Source organism: Lepidochelys kempii, chromosome 1 (genome assembly GCF_965140285.1).
Source record: "Lepidochelys kempii isolate rLepKem1 chromosome 1, rLepKem1.hap1, whole genome shotgun sequence".
NCBI lineage: Eukaryota > Metazoa > Chordata > Testudines > Cheloniidae > Lepidochelys > Lepidochelys kempii.
Window position 1 is genome coordinate 158,349,321 of NC_136380.1, and position 19,425 is coordinate 158,368,745.

Here is a 19,425-nt window from a genome sequence, read left to right on the forward strand (position 1 = left end):
AGCATTAGAATTCTTTTCCCCCAGCATGACTTGACTATTACATGCCACCTAACTATGGGTGTCAATGGCCATCTGATATTGTCTTTCCAGTTGCAGAAACAAATCTGGAACATTCACTAATGGTTAAATCCAGTAAGCAGAATAATTTGTCCATAGGTGCCAGATAGTAAAAACTACATTGATATTGTTTTAAACAAAGCCAGGAACATACTACAAAACAGGGAATAGGACTAGAGGAATGGCTATGCCAGACAGATCCTTTGTCCATTTACTTCAATATCCTTTCAGTGAAAGTGGCCAGCACCAGATAGGTCAGAGGAAGTTGAAAGAAACCTTATAGCAGGACAGTTACAAAATAAACTACCCATGGAAGAAGTTTCCTTCAGACTCACCACCATCTCATCAGATATCTTATCAGATTGGCTTATGCACTAAAAGATGAGGGTTTATTGTTCTTCTAAAAAAACTGTATCTGTTGCAACTGTACTGAATCTAAACCAAAGTCCATTAAAGTCAATGGAAAGACTCCCACTGACTTCAATGAGAGTCATATCAGGCATATTATCACTAAAAAATGTCTAATCCTTTGATGTCTATTAAGTTTGGCTTCAATGACAATGAATTTCACGTGTTGTGTGAAAACTATTTTTTAAAATCGGCCTTAAACGTGTTGCCTTTAAATTGCACTGAAAATCCCTTGCTCTGGTATTATGAGAAAGAGTAAACAGGAGTGCGCAGATTTTTCTATATATTATTCATTATTCTGTCCACCTTTACCATGACCATTTTATTTGTCTCAAGATCACTTTTCCTGTGGAAAGTCTCTCCTTGCCTTTAAATAATACCATAAATCTGATGAAGGTAACATGGACAGCTCTGAGTTTCGAAACTACTTCTCATATGATAATAACTGCTTGGATTAGCAACACCACCTCCATATGTCCCCCACAGGAATATATTGGGAAATACAGTCAGACACACTACTCGCAGAAGGCCAGCTCAATACCTTGGGGTCAGCAGACACATCAAAGATTATGTTACAAAAGAATGCACATACGCCTGAGCGTTGCCTTTGAAAATTGTTAGTGTACACTTCTGAGTAATGCAACCAACCATTAGTTAGATAATTCTAACTAATCTTTAACTCTCTGGAGCAATTCAAATTAGTGTAAAAATAAATTGATAATGTTAAACTGCTAATTTGTTAAGTTTTCTTTTTAAATGTTGCCAGATAGCCTTTTCACTACTCTGGGCAATCTGACCTACTCGAAATACTCTGCTTGGTAATATCTGTAACAGAATTTGCAAAACATACTGCTAACAAGTCTCATTGGTAAGCCCCTGTGGCATTCTTAGTACTGACCCAATAAAGAAATCTCATTACCTAATGCTAACAATGGTTACACTGTAACAATGGTTACATTACACTGCATCTAGGATGAAAAAAAATACAAGTTCTAATGTCTATCTTCTCTCGGATAGATTACTTCAGAGTCATTCACTGGGGTCTGATCCAAAGTCCACTGAAATCAATGTGAGTCTTTCCATTGATTTCAATGGTCTTTGTATGAGACGATGTTCGGAGTGGTACCCTTTAGGATACTATGCCAACTGGTTCAATTGGGTGCAGCATGGAGGAACTGAATCCTCTCAATTCAAATAATCAGACAGTGCTGAAAATTTAATTTAGATGTCATCCTCAACTACAGGTGCACTAAGGTAGTCCTTAGAGATATTTCAAGTAAATTCTGCTGGAGTTTTGCATGCTGAAATCTTTTGCATAGCATTAATGCAGAAATCCATCAACTCACTTAAGTGAGTATAGTAATAGGAAGTAATAGGAAGTCATCAAAATGACTAAAATTTACTAAAAATTGCTGAAGGTAATCAGCTTTAAGGTTCTGCAACCCAATACAGCTCACAATCCACTCCCATTTTAGCCAAATGGCTTCATTCCCAAAAGATCTGTGCCATGTGGGCAAAGCACTCTTTAGAGGCCATGCACACTTTATCAACCCCTTCCTTGGGAGTATCTCAGCCAGTTTAGGTGTATGAGCCACGTGAATCACCTGTAGGGTGCTGTTACTGATCCATGGGAGACTCCCAGACCATCCTTTATGACTGCTCAGAATGTCCTGCAATTAGTGGATTAGTCTCTGTGCTGCCCTTGAGCCATGTGGGTTTGCCAAGAACCATGGTCACAGTATCCCAATTATTGTGGAGCTACTGTTCCCTCAGAACAGTCCTTGAAGCAACACTGAGTAAGTCATAAGAATGGCCATACTGGTCAGACCAAAGGTCCATCTAGCCCAGTATCTTGTCTTCCGACAGTGGCCAATGCCAGGTGCCCCAGAGGGGATGAACAGAACAGGTAATCATCAAGTGATTCACCCCCTGTCGCCAATTCCCAGCTTCTGGCAAACCGAGGCTAAGGACACCATCCCTGCCCATCCTGGCTAATAACCATTGATGGAGGTTTTGAACCCTGTTATAGTCTTGGCCTTCACAACATCCTCTTGCAAGGAGTTCCACAGGTTGACTGTGCATTGTGTGAAGAAATACTTCCTTTTGTTTGTTTTAAACCTGCTGTCCATTAAGTCTAAATTCTGAAAGCTGTTTCCCCCCTTCCAGACACAAAAAGTAAAAAGAAAGCTCTTTCATCTTGGCCAAGCTCATTGCTCTTCTGTTGGTACCGAAATATGTGGTTTCTTTTAAATCAATACTGAAATGCATGGCTCTTCCTAATTCAGCTCTTGTTCCACGATGAGCCAACCAGACACAGGGTTCTTATGTCAACCCTCCTTGAATTATTAGTGCTCCCACAACAAGGGAGGCTTGCAACTGGTTGCAATGGCAGCCTTTCCTCCCTTATAACTTTTAAAAATATATATTTATAAATCCAGGTGGAATGGGCAGGAACCTTCATTACAAGGTTGATTTCTCCTCCTCCTTCCCCCCGCCCCCCAGCTTCTCTTCTTCTGTCTTTGGCCCCAGCTCATCCTGGCAAAGAATGCAGGCACCAACAGGGACTGTTATCAGGACAGCCCAGAAAGACTCAGAGTGGGCCAGACAACTGCAAGGCTCCCTTCCTTCCAGTCTGGAAGCGTTTCTCTATGATCCGTTTGTTCTGTGTTGGACTATTCTGTTAGAATTTTGTTTTTATTCTCTTGTTTTTAGTGTGTCTAGCTCTCACTTGATCTTATGTTAGTTTTGTCCTTGCTTTAACATTAATTACAGTATCACCACTAATCTGAGACAGAGGGTCAGAACTGAGGCAATGCAACGGGGACTGGACTGGAAGGAAGGGACCGTTGCAGTCGTCTGGCCCACTCTGAGTCTCTCTGGGCTGTCCTGATAACAGTCCCTGTTGGTGCCTGCATTCTTTGCCAGGATGAGCTGGGGCCAAAGACAGAAGAAGAGAAGCTGGGGGGTGGGGGGAAGGAGGAGGAGAAATCAACTTTGTAATGAAGGTTCCTGCCCATTCCACCTGGATTTTTTTACATATATATATATATATAATTTAAAAGTTATAAGGGAGGAAAGGCTGCCATTGCAACCAGTTGCAAGCCTCCCTTGTTGTGGGAGCACTAATAATTCAAGGAGGGTTGACATAAGAACCCTGTGTCTGGTTGGCTCCTGGGGAGTAACTCTTCTGCTCATTTCTTTGGTGCCCTTGACTGACCGGACTGTATATTGACGTGTGAGCAATCCAGAATGTCCAATAATACCAACAGGTGGGGGAAGAGGTTACACTGGTCAGAGGTGTCATTTCTTAATTATCTCATAGTGGAAAGCTCCCAAATAGGGGAGGAGTATGACAAACACATATACCATTGAGAACCTATCTAAGGTATTTGGAGTAAGACATAAACAAGGCCAAAACGATCTAGGGGCAAATGAGCTTTAAAGATTTCGATTATTCCTCTTGAAAGAAACCAGGAACGGGGGACAAAGGAAAACAGCGTCTTTGTTAATATTAAAAAAGTTAAAAATACCTTGAGGCAGTATCATCTGATCTACCTCATGCAGAATAAAATGACTTTCATTTTTACTTATTTTGATGACAGAATCTAAGGCAGATTAATAGAAGTCTGGAAGAAAAAAAAAAACCCACAGGAAATGTTAAGATGCCAGTCAAAAGCTGTGGCTGATATAGGAGCAGCAGCAGTCAGGCACTCCATTGCTGTCAGTCGTGAAAGAACTGACAGAGGCACTACAGGCTAATAAACTGGCAGAACTGAGGGAAGAAAAGAGCTGTCCCTCAATTCTAAGACTATAAGAATTCCTGCCAGTCAATATACTAGGATCATGGACTTAAAAATGAGACTAACACCAATGGTCTGTTTAGGGAATTCTGCTTACAGTTCTGTCATGTTAGCAAGCAGACTCACAAGAGCACGTACCATGTCACTCATGACATCAAAGATGACTGAATCTGAAATAATGGCTGAAATCTCTCTCAGAAAGAAATCTTTATGACTATTTAAAACCATTAAATGTATTTCCCCCCTTGACAATGAACCTCATATTTAAACAAGATATTTTAATTGAAAACAATCTTTGAAGGTGTGAAATGTCTGCAGCAGGGCTCTTTCCTTTTCAAGAGGAATCTAAAATGGTGCAGCAATGTGGTGGGTCTTACAGAATATCAGTAAACCTGCAGTGTTTTCTATTGGCTCGGCTACACTTTTCATATGATGGGAGAGAACATATCATTATAGCCATTAACATAGCATTTATTCTTATTACCAATACTTATGATAATATAGTGGTATGAGTACTTCACAAGGCTTCACTGGGTCATTAACATTCCAGTTAAAATGAACAAACACCACGTGCCCCTGCTGCTTGCAGCTTTCAAAAAGCTGGTGGAAGGACCTGGTTTATTTTCTCTCTTCCACATTCTGTTCATTATTTTGGTCTATGGTGGCAAAAGCCACTCTACTACAGGATTTAGCCACAGAACCGTTATAGGATACAAACACATTTCTTCTTCTTTCTGGCTGGGCAAATTATTTCACAATGTCAATGACCTTTTCTTATGCAAGTTACATCAAACCTTGCTTCTCTGTTAGAGAGATACAAAGGCCTCATGGTTGAAACACTAGACAGGGACTCAGGAGTTCTGAATTCTCTTCCTAGTTGGGACCTTGGACAAACCACTGAATTTCTGTGCTTCAGTTCCCCATCTGCAAAGTGGGGATAGTAAGATCTCTTCACCTCATATAGGTGTTGATTATGCATTAATGCCTCTAAGGTACTCAGACTACAGAGGAGTGCCATTGAAAGGCCTATAAATAAATATAATGTAAATATTTCACTAACTCCTTAACTACGTCTCCATCTTTCTTGGACACAAACTGGGTCTTCCAGTCTAACTCTGTTCAGTTAGAAGTCACCAAAACAAACTTTCTACTTGACAATGGAAATATCCTAAGCTATCTATCTCCCTTTCATTCAAGTCTAGTCATGAGTCGCCCTCCACCACGAGCTCCTCTCTGCACCTCAAATGTATATAATCTGCAAGTAAGCCTATTGTAACCTTTTCAATACAGCACATTGTCTTCCTTCCCCTCCAAGTAGCTTAATTTAAATATGTATTAAGCTCTTTCAATGTTTCCTTATACTTCACTCCCTCCAGTCCCCTGATAGTTTCCAATGATCCTTTCTCAATTCCTTCCAGTTTGTCAATACCTTTCTGGTCTTGTACCCAGAAAGAAACCCAGTATTTCAACCACAGTCACACAAGTGCCATATAGATAAGAACTATTACCTACCTCCCTGCTCCATGATATCATGTCTTTCTATATGTATTGACTTGTGTCTCCCACCTTTCCCTTCCCCCAAGTTATTAACTGCATGTTTTTAATCTTTCTAAGTCCCTTTCTATTACAACATTCTTCTGCCCTGACTTGTTTCCCCAATTTCGTTAAATTCATAAACGAAACATGTTTACTGACTCTTCAAGACCGCTAAAAATGTTAACATCAGCCTTTGTGGGCATCCCAATAGACACCTTCCCCAATTCAATCTATTACCATTTATCATTAATCTTTGTTTACAGTCTTTTAAGCTATAAAATATACTTATGCACACACTTTTAGAAAACTAAGGATATGAAACTCTCTTCTCTCCAAAGATACATAATAGATCCCTATTCTGAGTCTCTAAAGCTCCAAGACTGTGTTTGTAAAAATACAGAACTTGCAACCATGTAGGAATAATATAAATATGCTGTAACAGAGTGCAAAAACCAAAACCAAAAGGTAAAATATATTTTGATCAAAAGACAATACAATAATCTTTTTGCCTGCTTTCAACAGGTTCAATGAGGTGTACTTCAAGGAATAATACCTTGTAAAAATATGTTTGGAACTCTGTGTGGATGCCATAGATCCCAAGCCAACATTTTTCTGACACTCATCATTAAAACCACCGAAATCATAGCCCTAACAAGAAATAGCAATGCAAAATGTACTAAGACAAACTTCTGAGGTTGAATTTATGGAGAAGGGCCTTTACTGGGCTTGACATGTGTGCATGAGAAACTAGCAGGACTCACTGACTTAAGTAGAATACAGAGAAAAGATATTTCACTGTAACATAAAAATAAGGTAGTCAAACATTTTTTGTGTGATGCATGCCAAAAGAGCCACATGGGCCTTTTTGGACCAGACAGTGAGTTCTTTCTGTGTAAGTTGGAATGCTCTTTTGGTAGGCTTCTTTTGAGCAACTGGGACTTCAGAGGTACTGAATCTCTGATCCTCTACCTGCAAGTACTCATGAGCAGCCTAATTTGAAGTTCCTTCTCTCTGCCTTGTCTGAAATGGCAGAATTCCATTTATTGCTACAAAACAGACACAACCTTATAGGACTCTACATTTGAACAGCTTTTTACATAGGCCCAAAATACCAAATTGAATATCATTTAGAAATGCTGTCTCAAACTGATTTATCATTCAACACAAACTGTTCTACTTGATTTTTTTTTTTAAAAAAGATTTGCTTATATTCCTATTGCATACCATGCCTCAGATTTATTTTTATGTATAAAAGTTAGTGGGCAAATTTTCTAACCTTTCCTCCCTCAGACAATGCAGATGCATCAGGGCAAAGAACACAGAACAGGAAAATCTGACTAGATAAGTTATATAGAACAGTGAAGCAAAAATTATCTGATTGCTTTCTGAGAAACTACTCTGTACAGTCGACTGGATTGTAGTGGGTATATGTCTTAACTCATCTCTAAATATAATGTCAACCTCAGCTGTTTTATGAACACATACTGGAAACAACTATTGAAAAATGTGAGGCATGTGGTCAAAATGAAGGATGCAATACATCAGTGGTTCCCAAACTTCAACAACCTGTGAACCCCTTTCATTAAAATGTCAAGTTTCACGAACCCTCTCCTAAAAATGAATATTTCCAGGGATTTTCTCCTTTACCTGAGTATAAATTATAAAAGCAGTGATCTTGGAAATATAAAATTTGTTTTTATGACATGATTATACACTATTTATTATTAATTATTATGTATAATTACATTATGAAAAAGGCAACATTCTTCCAAGATCTCACTTTCGTAGCTTGTATAATTTTGAATAAGCCTGTTATAAGACAAGGCTCCTATGTTTCATCAAGGAGTATCAGATGTGAAACAGCGTGAAGGTATTTAAGAAGCCAACTCAAAGACTTCCTCTTGCACAAGCATTCAGGTCTTGAGCAGTCCAGGCACACAACGCACGTTACAACAAAGCTTAAACTTATTCTTCATAATAATTTTAAAAACAATATTAGTTGCCTATTTAATTTTAAAAACAGAAAAAAATATCCACCTCCCTTTCTATTTCATATAAGGAGTCTTGAAGTTTAAATGTGTGTGATAGATATGCTTGCTTTGATCTGCTTAGCTCTTGGAAGTCCAGGGGCTCCGGACTGCTGGCCCCGGGCTGCCTGGGGTCCCTAGAGACAGCTCTGTCCGCCATTAGGGAATTTTTCCCCCTCCGAAAACTCCCTGTAACATTTCGTGAACCCCCAGGGGTTCATGAACCCCAGTTTGGGAATCACTGCAATAGATGTTTATAGATAAGAGAAAAAAAAGGATAAAAAGACTAAGTTTACAAACTTTTTCTGATCTATAGTTTCAGAATTCAGTACTTGCAATACTAACAATACACCACTGTAGGATCAAAAGATTTGGGAATCTACCAAGAGCAGCAGTTGAGAGAAGTAATTGGGAATAAGAGGGAGAAGTGTCATTTGCTTCATAAAAATGCTTTATACTTACTAAATTATCAGTCTCTGGATCTTCACAAAAAAAGGGTTTTCCTTCCTTCTCCTGCTTCCTTACAAAATTTTCAATATCTACATCAAAACTAGCAGAGGTAGTGCCTTCTGAGCCCTGTGTAGATTGTTCACATTTTTCAAACAATAGTGCTAACAATGGAAACAGTGGGTGCCTAGGAATAAATAAATAATAAAATCAGGCCTGAATAAATATTTTTTTAATTTATATTTACTACTTTATAATGTTAGGTATCCAAAAAGTAAAAACCTAACCACCACTCATCCAGAAAAGCAATTCTGTAAGTTTTATTAACAGATTATATACAACACAACTGATAATATTAGCCAAAATACATGTGAGGGTTTTTTTTGCTTTTGTTTTTTTAAATAAGAGTGAAACTGTATAAGATTTAGACATAACTAAAGCTGTATAATAAAGCAGGACTATGTAATTGGACCTTAATAAGAAGAAATCATAATTGCAGTTATGAAGCTATGAAATGCCATTTTATTAATTGTTATTTAGTAGAAGGTGATGTATTAGTACACTGTGTAATGGATTAACACTGACACAAAGAATGAAACCATATTTAAATTACAAAAAAAAACAAGCCTGAGAGCACACATCTGGTCTCCAATATGTGCCCCATTTCAATATAATAAAATCACCTTACAGTTTGGTACAATTGAGAACGGCCTGTATTATGAGAGACTCACTGTGAAATTAGCTAACTTGGCTCAGGTCAGGACTAAGATGATTTTACCATTAACTCACTTTGTCATCTTGGCCAACTCACTTACCCTCCCTCCTATGTGTCATTTTCCCCATGTGTAAACTGGCAATAACAGTGCTTTTGTAAAACACTTTTGGTATGTCTACACTGCAAAGTGAAGATGTGATTGTAGCATGGCTAGGCATACATATGATAGCTTTAAATTTAGCTAGCACAGGTCACAATAGCAGTGTACTCATAGCTGCACAGGTTTCAGAATGGGCTACCAACCAAAGTACATGGCTAGGGTCCATGGAGGGCTTGTATTCTGGTTGATAGCCCGTACTAAAGTCCTTGCCACTATGTGTACACTGCTACTGTTACCCACACTAGCTAGATTAAAGCTAACACAGGTATGCCTACCCATGCTATAATTACATCCTCCCTTTGCAGTTTATACATACTGATTAATATCTTCAAATGAAAAGTGCTAAGATAAGTATTTTTGTATTACAGAGTTGTGAGAAAAGGCACATTTTTATTTATTTATTTTTAATCTAAAGAAAAAGTGGTACAGGTTTCGTTGATCACAAAAAAATAAAATAAAATAAATGAGAAAAGGCCTTACATACTATTGAAGCTAATTCTAACATATAAAATATAACGGGACAGCTTGAGTTAAAGTCACTATTCCTCAATAGCCTAGACAAAATACTATTGCTAACTTAAAGCTTGATGCCTGCTGCCCACTACAGCTATAGCAATATCTGTTTTTAATAACTGACATGTGCACTTCATAATAGTCTTCAAGATCATGCAACAGAATCCTAAATTTGGGGAAATTTTTGCCTTAAGTAAAGAATCTAAAAATGAAACCATTTTATTTGAACTTACTCATCATTTACTTGCAAACTACAACTCATCTGGTTTTAATCTGCCTAGTTAAAAGGAAAAAAAAAAGGCAAAAACACACCCCGAACTGTACTTTTTACCCTTCAAATACACAACCAAAGTCCATAATACTACCTGTAAATGGCCTGCTTGTCTGCATCCATTGGCGTCTGAGATTCTACAGGGGCAGGACTCACTCCTTCTGCATCAGTTTCAGAGCAGTTTGGGTCTTGTTCAGTTTTTAACTCGGTTACCACTTGCATCTGTAGAAAAAGGAGGATAAGTTATTTTACGTCACCAAGCACAAAGATTTATTAGTAAGTATACTGTTTTCTAAGTAAATAGCAATGCAAAAAGCTAGTAAATTGCCAGAAGGTTGGTATGATTTGGCAATTATACAAAAAGCATAAGCAGTAACAAGAAACTCATTTAATCCTTGACACTTTCTGTTGGATAGTGTAAAGGTCATTTCAAGTTTCAGCACTCAGCTTTAAAATTGGGATGATTGATATTAGTGAACTGCTAAAGCATTTTGTGTCTCACAAGCAGCTATTTTTGGAACAGGTTAGACATATATTACTCCAAAAATGAGATTACGAAAACGCTGACTTACCAGCCTTTGTGGTGAAATCACAATAAAATTTTTACCCTCCTATTGATTTCCTTCTCCCTTTCCACAGATATGCTGATGGAAATAGGGACTCTGAAGCTAGTTTCCTAATCCATTAAAATTTACACTTTTTATACAGAACTGAAATATAGCATTTGTTGCAGTCTTTCACTAATCAGGAATGTAATTTCGCCTTACAATTTACCTCTAAACTTTTACATATGCAGATAATATTAAACAATATAGGAATACCTACTCAATGTAAAAAGCAACAGTAGTTGTATTTAAAAAGTAATATTTACTAGTTTTTCAGCAGAATGGAGTGAAGTAACTGCCATTAAAAATATTTTAACAAGGCATTTGTTTGCCAGTTCAACTAAATGAGCTCATCTTCATATCCATGCAGAACAAACTTAATCAGCTTAAAACAGAACAACGACAAATTAAAATCAAGTTAAGTGAAAGATACCAGCCTAAAAAGGCATCCAATAGCGTATGTTAGAGAGAGACTATGAGTCTGAAAAGCTACTCTGCAGTTTGTGTGGGAGTGCAGGGCACAAGTAAATGCTGCAATAGTAAGAGGCAAGAAAAAGATGCAAAACAGGAAAGCACCAAAGCACCTTAAAAGATAAGCTTAAAGAGTCATGATTTAAACATTACTAACAGGATATAGAGTCCTGTAATCTTTGGGTAGTTTTATGCTATTCCATGATCATATTGGGTATATTATAGCTCCACAAGAACATTGTTAGAGTTACAGTAGGGCAATTCAATCTGCACATATAGAACATCCTGAATGGCACCAATGGACTGAGAATGCCTTTGAGACTTTCTGATGGCTTTCTAAAATGGGACTTCCATTCTTTTTCACCTACAGCAAGGTATCTTTAGACTAAGAGCCCGCTTAAGGGGGACAAAAAGATCATCCCACTTGAAGAACTTATCCACCATGGAATCCAATCTTCCCTTCAAAAAGGATTGCATTTTTCTTCCAGCTTGAACATTTGTCACGTCCCCCTAGGGGCACCGAACCAGTGGCATAAGAAGATTCTTTTTCTGCTTGAACCATGGCAGTTTGTGTCTTACGCAGAAAAGCCAGGCTGCATTAAGCACCATCACCACATTAGGATCAAGGCCTCAGAAAGAAAATTAAAAAGCACAGAAGGACCCACCCTCACAAGGGCTGTCACCACCTTGTTCTCAAGAGCAATCCTTTGAAGAAAGAGTCAGCCCCTTAATAAATATTAGAGTAACCAATTCAGACGTCATCTAGGGACAAAGCTTCACCTAATTCCGCACACAACAAAGAAAAGGAATTTAAGACACTATCCTGGAGCGAGTCTTGCATAGGCTGTTTGGACTTTGTTGTCGGACATGGCTGAGCCCTCTTTTAGCTCAACAGGAAATTTTGAGAAAATGGCAGAACTTCCTAACCCTCAAGAAGTTCTCTCGGAAGGGTTAGCTGATTTGGAAGCTACTGTGCCTGGAGAAAGACATAATTGATGGACTTATTTTTTGGCTAACAATGGGAAAACAAGTTACCTAAATCTGGGGGCTACATTCTTTCAGCTGTTTCCTGCTGATGACAGAAGCCAAGACGCACCAAAACCAGAAGACTACCTTGTGGCAGAGTGCTCCTGAAGCACAAAACAAAAAAAGAACCACCGCTCTGCTCCTGAGGGAATTCTGCACCACTGTGCATTCACATAATTCGTGTGCCGTGCAGAATTTTCTTTCCTCAGCACAAAATATATTCTGCCAAGAAGTGCTGCAGTTACGCCTTTTGCCCACCAGGGGCCGCTGTTATGCCAGAACAGAGAGCAGACGCTGCTCGGTGGAAGCAGCCCCAGCTGCAGACAGGGAAGAGAAAAGACTCTGTTCCTCACAGCATCCTACCTGTGGGGCTAGTTCAGGAAGCATGGTATATGGGGAGGGTGGAACACATGGAGCTGCTGGGGAGTTACAGACTGGGGTTCAGAAGGGCTAGTTCAGAAGGGGGGACAGACTAGGGTGGGAGCTGAATGGGAGTGGGGGTGCAGGGACACATGGGGATGGCTGAGTGGGGACACATGGGGACAGAAGGGTGCAGGGACACGGTGGGAAAGGTGGCCGGCTGAGTGGGAGTTCAGGGACACATGGGGATGGGGCAGAGGTGCCTGACTGAATGAGGTTAGGGATCAGCAAGAGTCTGCATGGGGGAGGCTCCCTAACAACCCCTCCTACCCCACCCCCCAAAAAACGGTTCCATACTTCTTCCACACATACCCAACAACCCTCCAAGTTCACACCTAGGCTCCCTTCCAGCAATTACTTTCCTCTTCCTCAGCTCCTCCATTACCCTTGACTTCTCCAAGTCTTTGCACTGCTTCTGAGGGGCGTGGGAAATACATTTCTGTATTGTAGTTTAAATAAATTACTACTCAAAATTACATAATTGCGGATAGATATTTTGAAATAAATTACCAAAATAATTGAAACTGGCATAATTATATTGTGTTATTTTGACAAATAAAATATACAGAATTTTGCCAAATTTGAAACTATTGTATACAGAAATTTTAAACTTATGGCGCAGAATTTTTTTTAGGGTGCAGAATTCTCCCAGGAGTAAACTACCACTAGCCAGGGTGGATTTGATTTAAATCAAATTGATTTAAATCATGACTTAAATCACTAGTCAGGAAGACTCGATCTAATCATGGATTTCTACATAAAAGTGCATTCTTGTTGGTTGTTATAACCTTAATACATATTCTTCACAACTCAGAGATAGATGTAGGTTTCATTTTTAGAAGGTACACACTATACATTTTTAAAGTGAAAACTTTTCAGATTAGTTTTACAGCTATATCAGAAAAGAAACAATTGTTTGGTTATTTCATTTACCAAAGGTAACTGAGGCAGATATTTATGAAGTCATTGGGAAGTGAACTATCTCCAATTCAACAGGTTAATCATTAATATTTGGAGGATTTTCTTGCCATGCTGTATTAGGAGGAGATCACCACCAGACAGACATTTAAATTGTTTTATTTAACTAAAACAACGTTATGTATTCTGGATTTTTCTCTTCAACAGCAAACGTGTGATATTTTAACAAAACAAGCACAAGAATTTTTGAATTTAATTAAACATTCAAGTTTTTTTTAAAACCAGGTTTGTTTTTGTTAAAATTGTTTTTAAACTAAAATAGTTAAATGAAACATTTAAAAAAAATTAAATTGATTATGTCATCCAGGTCAATATGAGAAACTTAAAATATTGGCTTCTGCAGCCCACTCAGTTGTCTTTACCTTCATTTTCCTGTTTGGTCATAATCTGGGAAAGAAAAAACAAGCTTTTCAGGTCCCAAATGATTTCTCAATTTGGAATGAATTAGTCCAAAGGAAGAAAATATTCTTTCTACACTGGCTGAAGAAGCTACTGCTGTTAAAAGTGAGATTATCACTTCAGCAGTCTCTGAATCCAAGTGCTTAAAACAAAAAAGAGTTGAAACCCCCATCTGACACCTTATTTCTGATTACAGAGACTTTAACAGTGCTTTTCTGTTGAAAATGGGTTGAAGACTCCAAATCCACTAGTTAACTCTTGTGTCTTTCTTTAAAAGATCATCAGCAAACATATTTCTTGAATGGTTCATCCTTAGCTCTGAAGTTTATTATAGTTGGCATTATGGAGGGATGATTGCTGGATGTCCATGTCATAGCCAACTCCTCTTCTTCAGCAGTTAAGGTTTGATCCTGGTACCAAGTATTGAGAATATTTGCAAGAAAATAAGCTGGAAATAGTGCTTGTCCCATTCGTTTTTTTAATGCTTGTAATTTAACTCTGTCATTGCATATTTCTCATTTTAAGATCTCACTCAGTTCCTTTCAAATTTCAACAGCGTCAGCAATAAAACAGCTATTTCCCTGCATTTTGTTCCAGGTTACGGAAATAGACTTCAGGGTACTCAGCATGCGTTCAACATTTCTCTTAAGATCAACGTTGAGAACTTTGGCTGCGACAGTACCATCTATTTTTTCATGATTTTGTTCCAAACTGTCATCAGATTAGGCCAGTTCTTGATATAGTGCTCAAAACAGTCCACTACTGAGTTTCACCACATGTCTTGTGGGAGAATTAGCTTGGTTCCTCCCACTCTTTTCAGAGCAGCCGCTGCAATATTTTGCAATTTCAACAACATTAGCCTTTATTTCTGGAACCTGAAGTCTTTGGCTAGGAGGTGCATCACATGATCACTGCAATCGTATGTTATTAGCTTGGGACTCTCTTCATGCTCTTCTAAATAATTTCTTCTCATTTTGGATACATTTGCAGCATTTTCTGTGACCAAACTGCATACCAGACATTTGAAATTTTTTTCACACTTTGTTATAGCTTTTACTGCTACTTCTTGTAAGTATTCTGCCGTGTGTGCGCATTTCCTGATGTATCAATTGTTTCTGTAAGGAAGACATTCCCTTCTTCTGTTGTCACACAAGCACATACAACAGGATCATTATGGACATTGTTCCACCCATCAAGACTCAGGTTAACAATTTTACCCTCTAAACTTTTTGCACACTGCTCAATTTTTCTTTCATACACTTTATCCAAATTTGCCTGCAACATCTGCTCTGTTGGTGGACTGTATCCCAGTCTGAGTGACTGAACCATGTTAATGAAGTGTGGGTTCTCAATCATATGGAAAGGAGAGTTTGTTGCATAAACAAACTGGGCAATTTTTTCATCAATTACCTCTTTTTGTAATCTGCTGGTTTTTAATCACAAACTTATCTTTACTGGTTGTTTCTGGATGATGGAGATTTTTTTTTCTTTTTGCTACAGCTGATATACTGTGGCTATGTGACATACATGATGTGACTGAAATATTATCATTGGCAGATAACTCTGAAACTATGGAAAATTATGGTGATCTTGAAGGTGGATAGTCTTCAGAATCCTGTATGTTGAGGATGGATTCTCCTAAACAAAATAAATCAATGCAGTTATTTTATTATTACCATACTGCTCATTTAGTATTACTCATTTCATTCACTGATACTCAGTACTACTTTAAAGGTGAAATTGTAAAAAGATGATCTGCCTATTTCAGTTATTTTTTTTAATCACAACTGCATCTAAAATGACAGTACCACAGAGTAACAAATATATTTTTTGCTCAAACACGACAATTTAAGAAGAGTCCAGAAGGAAGACAGGCAGTCCTTAAGAAAGAAGTATGAAATAAAAAAAGTTTACCAACCTGAAGATCCTGCATATTCAGACACGTTCCTTTCATCATCTTCAATACAGCTTCCTCCTGAGAAGGAGCACTTCTCATGATGTTGTTTCATTTGGGCAACCAGGCCTTGCATTTCTTTGTTGCACTGTTTGCATTTTGCAAGCATGCCTGTTTTACCCACAGGTAGAGGAACTTCATTAAAATATTCCCAAACCGGGTCTCTTTTACAGTCTTCTGCCATTATAGGTTTTCCCTTCTAGTGAGAGAATGGTATGGTAGATCTCAAATCAATGAAGGCTACACTCAGAAAGACCTTAAGACTTCTGGAATATGCTGCTCGAATAGTTTCACTTTTGTTTCTACTGCCTGTCCCTCCCTTCTCACATTTATCTTCAGACTTCTTCTCCTTGTCCAGATCTATTCCGCCCCCAATAATCTTCTATTCACTGAACTTTTTGAAACTTCGCACTTTTAGAGAGATAAAAGGGATTGACTCTGTGTACACAAATTTGCAGAGGGACAACAGGGTGAGGTCTGTTATTTCTCACCTCTATATATTATTTATTTAAAAACACTTTTGCTGTTAACAAGCATGTTATCTCTGGAGTGCAGACACAAATTCACAGGTTGAGAACTGCAAAACTAAGCATCTCTGATGGTATCTTCTAGACTGAGCCCCATTGGGTAGATAGAAAGATTAACTTAAACAATCTATACAGAAGCCCCTGGAATCTCATAAGATTGGATCCCTAATCCATTAACTATTGGAACTCATTTACAAAACTTTTCTTAAACATTACATGAACATATTGTCTCATACTATAGAATTAGAATTTATAATCCCTATTCCAGGATGAGATTGTTTTAATTAAGATACATTATAGCTCAAAGATATCTTTAGATAGGTTTTTTCCTCAAAAAGCATTTTATCAAAATAATCCAATTTTTTAAATTTTTTTTTTTAAAAAAAATCAGTGATTTTTATCCACCATTCCACCATCTCTTTACCAAGGCAAATAAGTATTCTAAACTAAGTAAACCTGTCAAAGAAAAGGGTTTATGGAAAAAAAGCTCTCCAAAATAAAAGCAGGAGGTACTCCAAAAAGAAGACAGCAATCCAGAGACCTGCCTCTTTGGAAATAAAAGAGAACTTACTGTTCAGCTAACCAGGCCTCTTTGTAGGGGAAGCAACAACTCAGTTTTTCTTCTGACAGTTAACACTATCTCCATCTACTGGCAGGAAGACTTGTACCTACTGCTCAGGCTGGCATACAGCAATAATGGAGAACAGGTCTTCAGAGTGCGGATCAATGGCATAACTTGCCCACAGACTAATGTTAATTTGAATGCAGTTTTAGGAACCACTGCTCCAAGATGCAACATCACATATAGAGCCTAACCTTAAACAAAAAGGTTAATTTTTCACTTGCTAATAGTAATGCAATACATAGAGGAGAAAAAATGCTCTCACTTGTTGCCCATCTTGATAGTTGTCTATACTTAATGTCTGTGTTGCCATCATGGTTAATGAAGGGTTTAGAATGTCAAATCATCACAAGAAAGAACACATATTCTAGAAAAGAGTAAAAGATGTCAGTTACAAAAATAATTTTTTTTAAAATGGATTCTACACAATGCAAAAAATGTTACCAAAATTTGTGTGCGCAACAGCAAAGTGACTCAGTTATTTAATTGATCATGCAATTATATTATTTTTTTACGCAGCCATCACTCTCGCAAACAAAACATTTAAATTAATTGAGCTATGGAAATTTAAGGCTCTGAACCCTACATGTTTTCCTTCTGTAATGTGTCCAGTCATCAGGAGTGCTTTGGTTGTTGCCAAATCTTTCCCACACTCTTGCATATCACTGTAGTATATGACAATCAAGATGACTAATTATTCATTATTTTCCATATGTATTCTATTTTCTAGATATTAAAAACAGTCTCAAGTGGAGTTTTTCCATTGAGAAAACATTTCAGGTAGTTTGAAGAATATTCTCCATTTTCATTTTGTTGAAGGGTTTTCATATCATGAACAGAGGAAGGTCACAGCTAAGGATACTATTTAGTCACAGAGATCACGGCAGTCACGGATTCCATGACTTTACTGGACTCCATGACTTCTTTGGCTGTCAGGGACTGAAGCCAGGACCGTGGCTTTGGCCAGGGCTGTGAGCCCCTGTCCTGGGGCTGTGACTGTGCACGTACCCCTTCCCCCTTGACTGCAGCTGGTGATGTGTGCCCTGCCCTGTAGTGGGGGCTGGAGCCGGGACTGTGTGGCTTCAGCTGGGGCTGTGTATTCCCTACCCCTTTGGCTGGGGCTTGAGCCAAAGCCATGCGCAAACTGCCACCCCACATACTGGGGCCAGGGCCATGCGCCACTGCCGCACTCCCCACACGAAAATGGCTGGAGCCATATGTTGTTGTCCACTCCTCTCTCCCCGCTGGAGCTGTGGGCCCCTGCCCCATGGCTTTGGCTAGAGCTGGAATCTGGGCTATGTACTCCCTACCGTGGCTGCTGCCGGGGCTGGAGCCAGGACTGTGTGCAGCTGTGGCCAGAGGTGGAGTCGTGGGGCTGCGTGCCCCCCACCCATGGCAGTGGGGCTGGTGCTGTCAGTCCGTACCCCCAATTGGGGCTCCAGGTGTCATTCTTCTTCCCTACCTCTCCCCCCTACCCCCCAGCCCTGTCTCCTGGTTACTTTTAGTAAAGTCACAGACAGGTCATGGGCTCCTGTGAATTTTTATTTATTGCCAGTGACTTTTACTAAAAATAACCATGACAAAATGTTAACCTTAGTCTTCGCTCTTTGGGACAAGCCTTTGTATGTGTTTATATGGCACCTAATGGGGCTCCTATCCTGATTGGGGCCTCTAGGCACTACTGTACATTTTCACTGATTTTAAGGCCATAAAGATCCATTATGATCATCTGATCCTCTGCATAATGCAGGCCATAGAACAGCACCCAGCAATTCCTAAATCAAGCCTTTATCCTGTGGTTGAGCTCAGCATAATGTTTAGAAAGACATTCAATTTTGTGAAGAAAGGGGATTGGATTCACATTCCTAGATCCTTTGTTTACAGTATTAATGAAAAAGTAGGAGGAGGCTATTTTCTGGTTCTGGTCTGGAGGCAGCAAAGATCTCAAGAGAACAGGATTTTTACAATATTTCAGTCCAAGTCAGTAGAAGCCTCACAAGAACACCTGATCTTGGCAGAAGTTACACCATTCCAAGTCAAAAACCTCACAAGAGCAGATCATGAGATTCTGTCATTTAATAACAGAAAGCCTAGGCCTGATTTGTGTATTCTTGGCCCATCTCCATTTAAAATGCAATTGTCCTTATACTCACCCCACACAACCCCAAAGCAAGCACTGAAGATATAAGAACTATTAATACTGCATTGCATTCTCATTAATCTATATAGATATGGGTGGGCAGAGATGCTGGAACAAATTTTTATAGTGGAGTACTGAAAGCAGAAACCATGTATTTGGTTGTTATTACTACTTCAAGCCAGGGGGTGTTGCTACACCACCAACACCCCTAGTTCCAGCACCCCTGGGGGTAGGGCAGAAATTAACAATCTTTTTCATAGAACTTTTCCATTATAACAATCTTTCTTACATAAAATTTCTCATGAAAAAAGGTACATTGCTATATTGCCATAAACAAACTTACACACAT

At 38.7% G+C, this 19,425-nt stretch overlaps 1 protein-coding gene across 15 annotated transcripts in view; it reads right to left on the reverse strand.

Annotated features, from left to right (window-relative positions):
- Positions 1–19,425, reverse strand: part of PKNOX1 (PBX/knotted 1 homeobox 1) — a 68,208-nt gene that overhangs the window by 26,880 nt on the left and 21,903 nt on the right. For 10 of the 15 annotated variants that reach the window (XM_073359545.1, XM_073359526.1, XM_073359536.1 and 7 more), the window contains 3 exons: positions 17,202–17,303; positions 10,029–10,156; positions 8,291–8,462 (listed from right to left, as the gene is read on the reverse strand). In XM_073359545.1, coding sequence (XP_073215646.1) covers positions 8,291–8,462; positions 10,029–10,156; positions 17,202–17,252 — 351 coding nt within the window. In that variant the 5' untranslated portion in view covers positions 17,253–17,303. Of the gene's footprint in view, positions 1–8,290; positions 8,463–10,028; positions 10,157–15,243; positions 15,472–15,751; positions 15,899–17,201; positions 17,304–17,522; positions 18,399–19,425 lie in introns of those variants that run through there. The other 5 variants (XM_073359596.1, XM_073359556.2, XM_073359603.1 and 2 more) reach the window with 5 other exon arrangements.